Here is a 5,000-nt window from a genome sequence, read left to right on the forward strand (position 1 = left end):
GCTCCTTTTCGTCTTTGAGTTTATCGCCATCTTTGCCATCGTCAAAAACACCTACATCTGTCGAACGTTCACCGTTTAATGACGACAGCTTTTCTTGGCTGTGAGATGAAAGGCGTGTGCGACATGAAGGAACATGAAGCTTCGAAGGGTCAGAATCATTCACCTCATCGTGGTCCTCCTTTTGCGCCGTGTTCTCCTTCTCGTTAAAATCACACACCTCTGCAGTTGCCACCGCGAATTCGTTTCTTTTAATGCTCTCGGTTTTACTTCGTATCTCTTGTGCAGATTCGCGACAGGTTTTTACAGATTCTACACTTTCTTTGCTTGATCGTCGGGCTTTCCCAGGATGTTTATTGTTGTACTTTTTCAGTTTCCTTTTCAAGAGGTGATAGACAGTTGCAGAACAAGTTGACCTGAGGTAATAACCAAAATAGCATACAGTTATAACAAATGTAGTCGATGTAATCTTGGAAAGCCCCAAAAGTAATTTCGGAACAGATAGGACACTGACGCGGCTGCTCTCTGAGGCCCTCCCAGGGGTTTTTTGGGAACATGAGAGCATGGCAAATGTAACTGGGGAACAGGGGAACAATGTCAAAATATTTTAGGGACAAGGGAATAAAAACAATTTTGACCAATGTAAGGGAAAAGAAAACCGGGAACAAGTTTGAAAGTAATTTGGGGAACGAGGGAACAAGGACCCCCCTGGGAGGGCCTCCTCTCTGTAGATTTTTCAACACCAGGCAACTTAATTTCACTTCTAGTGTCATTCACTATAGACCGCTTGGCTGAAGATTGAAAAGTCGGATAAAGACTCTCGAAGCAATAAAGAAAACCAACAAAATCAACCTCATATTACGGCGAATCTGGGAACTTCGGAGGATGACTAGTGCTTTTAACCAAACAACTTGAACCGCTATGCCACCTCACCTATTTTGTCTGACTGCGTCAACAACGTCCTGTCGATCAAACTCCATCTTGTCAGTCATATACTGTAGAATGTTCTTGTCAATTTCCTCGTCCCGCGGGTAACTCGGGAAGTGGACCGGAACCACGGGACCATCATAGCCCTTTCGTAGCCATGCGTGGCCGAGCGCTTCCTCAAGTGTTAAGCGTTGTTCGCGGTTAAATGTGAGGAACCTTCGAATCAAGTCCTTGCACGCTGAGAAAAAGAAGACATAGAATGTTAATCGACCTAGTAAAGCCCCCAATGATGTCGAATTGTTATGCCGGGACTCATTTGCATTTAAAATTGTAAATGATTTGAACCCAAAAATAACATGCTCAGGACTACTGTCGATGACTAACACTTCGACATATCTGAAGTTTAAAAAAAGCATTCCAAGGCCTCACTCGAACAATTTTATTCATTTGTTATACATCTAAATTAAAATATGCTGCTAAAGGAAAATATCAAACAGCTATCAAGTCATCTGGCAGCTGATAGCTTGCAAGTTCGTATTATAAATAACGTGGGTGGATCAGTGAGTGCAAATAATGATAACAATAATAATAATAATCATCATCATCATCATCATCACTAATTGGGGAGACTACAAATCAACTGAAGTCAATGGTGCAAAGCTATATTTTGAAGTGACGATCTCGTCTCGTCGCTGTCGTTCCTACTTCGCTAGCGGAGGAGGTGGCTGAATTTCAGTCGACTCCGACCCCGTTTTATCAGTAACAACAACTATCAAGGAATTTCAACCACCGTAAGCGATTGACAAACAATAAACAAAATTTAATGAAACGCACCAGCAGAAAGATGTTCAGGAAGAGGATTCATGTCATTGTTTTTCATTTTGTTGTAGAGAGTCGTGATGTGGAATGGCTCAGCTGTGTACGGCAACTTTCCAGTCAGCATTGCGTACATATTAACACCTCTGAAATGCAAGAAATGACGGTCAGTTCGGTATACACCTTTTTCCAAAATGGCCGCCATTTAGATATTCTTTTGTTTTAATTGAAATTAGACCTTGATGCCTCGTTCAAGGCAAAATATTCTTTTGAATTTGCAGTTCAAGAACGAGGCATCAAGTACTAATTTGAATAAAAACAAATGAATATTTAAATGACGGCCATTTTGGAATAAGGTTTATGGAGTGTCCTACAGCTTGTGTAACTGCGTGTTGTTGGGAGTTATTGCACGAAGGTCAAAAACATTTGAGGCAACATCTCCCAAAATTTCTTTTGTTCCGTGATCGCCGAAGCGGTCCGTTTGCACAGATCTTCCAACATTATTGAAGCCAGACACGCGCATTACGTGTGGTCTCCATGGAGATAGCATCGCCTTAACATGTTGAAAACAAGATGGCAGCCGAATTTTGTAAGTTCACATAGTGTTATGGGTAGTATCCTTCCCATAACACACTGCTCGTCCTTACATTGTTGGGAGTTGTTGCGTTCATTTGCATGGGGCTTTAGATTTTAGTAGAAATTCACTAACACGCTATCAGGAATCTCGTAATCTGATTGGCTCTTCCGAAGAAGAGGTTGACCAGCTCATTAACGATACTATTGATGGTTTGCATCTGAAGTCACGGCGGCCATGTTAGTGTACAGAACAATGCATTAAAATGTCTTTTCAATTGGGAATTTGACTCTATGATGGACTATTGCAAAACTTGGCGGGGGAGGAGGGGGAAGGACATTTTCTACGTTCTATTGTTTTGTACACCAACATGACAGTCTCATCACGTGGATGCAAAACAAGAATTCCAGAAAAGACTAAAGCGGCAACAAAATATGGAATGAGGATTTTTAATCGTCGGTGGGAATAATAAGTCAAAATTATTAACAACGAGAGGGTGATGTTTCGTAAGTTGCGTAAGGGCTTCTGTTTACAAATATTCTTTGATTGGTTGGCTAATCAAAACAGGTTTTCTACTCCCATCCATCTGCGATCTCAGGCCTTATGTAGATTAGGCACGCGCACGCTATGTGAGTACCGGTATATTTCTACTATGACAATAGCGCATATCCGAGTTCATGTTTGCCTCCTCTTCAAAGCGAGTCTAAGTGCGAAGTTTTTATTATGAAAATTAGTTTCCTTTATATGTAAAGTAGAACTAATTACCATCACAAAAACTACGCACTTAGACTCGCTTTGAAGAGGACGCAGACATGAACTCGGAAATGACTTATTATACTACTCGTTCTCAGTTTCTATGAGTCAAATAGCCTACTCGGCGCTACGCGCCTCGTTGACTATCTATTGAATTATAGAAAACTCGAAATCCTAGTCTAATTGTTAACTATTGTTGCCACGGTAAGTAAGTAACGAATGCGCCAACTATAATGGCACAGCAGGTGATTATGAAATTTTGTCAACCCAGAGGATCCCAGAATTCACCTTGCTTGTTTATTCATTACCAGTTTTCCCCCTTTTCTACAATCGATTTTGAAAACTTCTGTACTCTTAAAACTCTTCTACGTACATGCTCCAGACATCCACCTCTGGCCCGTAGGGCTTGTGACCCAGAATCTCTGGGGCTGCATAAGCTGGAGATCCACACTGAGTTTTGAGAAACTCTCGGGTGGTGTGACTGTCGTTGGATGAAGGTGCTAACACTGTGTTACTAAGTCCAAAATCTGAAGAAAAAAAAGTATTGGTGCGGTCTAATTACTTGATTATGGTTATCTCGCCACTACAATGCTAACGATTTCCGACAACTGTCACGCTTAGAAAACGAACAATTGTTAGTAACGAGCTTAATGGTAGCGCTTCTTAATGGTGCCTAAATCCCTTTCACCTAATTTAACGGTTACCCGCGTTTGCTCTTCCAAAGTTCTTAACGTGAATTGTGACCAAGCAGGTTTCAGTTGGGTTCGAAAGAAATTTCTTCGTTGCTTTGCATATGTACGCTTTCTGGTTGGACGAAAACATGTCACGTCACTTTTCGACCAATCAAGCACCAAACTGCAACCAACTGGGACTTGCGCGCTTGCGGTTTCCCGCGCTTGGTAGTTGGTACCGGCGACAAGTATTCACTTTGAATGCGGATTGGCTCATTTGATTGTCTGCGATGTTTTCATTGGCTACAGTTATTATTTGGTTTTCTTCCCGTCCGTTTATTAGACAGTGGAAATCTGCTTTATAAATAACACTAGCAGAAGAATTCACAATACTGAGTCATTGTTGAGAGTTTACCTATGATCTTGATATTGTAATCGTCGTCCAAGAGAAGATTTTCGACTTTCAAGTCTCTGAATAATAAAGAAGAACACTCTTTATTTAAGATAACTGGAGGACTGGCAAAGGCTTGATGAGGCAGCAGGAAAGAGCCGGCCTAGAGAATTTAAGCTGTAACTATCAATGCGGGATTATTACCGATAAATCCCTTGTTGGACAGCCCTGCTTGCAACGGTTTTATATAGGTAATTCATACAAATGACGTATTTTATGAGGTCACCGATAACGATTGCCTGTTGATGTCAGACTCACCACCAGTATACAAGGATTCAAGGAAAGCTGTATGAAATATCTGAAAGATTCTTATATCGGTTTAGATCATTTTACTATATCGCAATTTTTTTTCCTAGACTACGGACCTATATGTACATATATTTTTTTAGATGTGTAGAATTATACTTGATTTATTAATATCTGTATATTAATTACCTATTTATTCTTATTTATGTCTTGTACACGTAAGGGAGGGCCACTAGTTTATCGGTTTCATGACTGCAAAGTGTTTACCCTTGGTAAATAAAGTCTTTATTATTATTATTATTATTATTATTATTATTATTATTATTATTCGGTCGGCCCTGGTTTGCCTTCGAGGATCGCGGGTGAAGCGCCGTGCCGCGTTTGATTACAACAATTGCGATATTGAAATCGCAGCTGCCGAAGGGGCCATTGACATTGTTTAGTGTTTTTTTAGTAGCTTTTGTATAATAGGGTTTTGGATTTGCCATTGGCCTTTCGTTTTTTTTTTTTTTTTTTTAAGATAGTTTTAGATACTTTTTGCTTCCAATTCTTACTTTTTAATATT

The 5,000-nt window shown here is 40.2% G+C and overlaps 1 protein-coding gene across 1 annotated transcript in view; it reads right to left on the reverse strand.

The window, feature by feature from the left end:
- LOC138052824 (hormonally up-regulated neu tumor-associated kinase-like) overlaps positions 1 to 5,000 on the reverse strand; it is a 15,183-nt gene that overhangs the window by 4,286 nt on the left and 5,897 nt on the right. The window contains exons 4-8 of the mRNA XM_068899410.1: positions 4,154 to 4,209; positions 3,441 to 3,594; positions 1,759 to 1,886; positions 931 to 1,162; positions 1 to 413 (exon numbers count right to left, since the gene is read on the reverse strand). The exon at positions 1 to 413 is cut by the window's left edge and continues 416 nt beyond it. Of these exons, the coding sequence (XP_068755511.1) occupies positions 1 to 413; positions 931 to 1,162; positions 1,759 to 1,886; positions 3,441 to 3,594; positions 4,154 to 4,209 (983 nt within the window). The remainder of the gene's footprint in view (positions 414 to 930; positions 1,163 to 1,758; positions 1,887 to 3,440; positions 3,595 to 4,153; positions 4,210 to 5,000) is intronic.

Source organism: Montipora capricornis, chromosome 6 (assembly GCF_036669925.1).
Source record: "Montipora capricornis isolate CH-2021 chromosome 6, ASM3666992v2, whole genome shotgun sequence".
In the NCBI taxonomy this organism is placed as follows: domain Eukaryota; kingdom Metazoa; phylum Cnidaria; class Anthozoa; order Scleractinia; family Acroporidae; genus Montipora; species Montipora capricornis.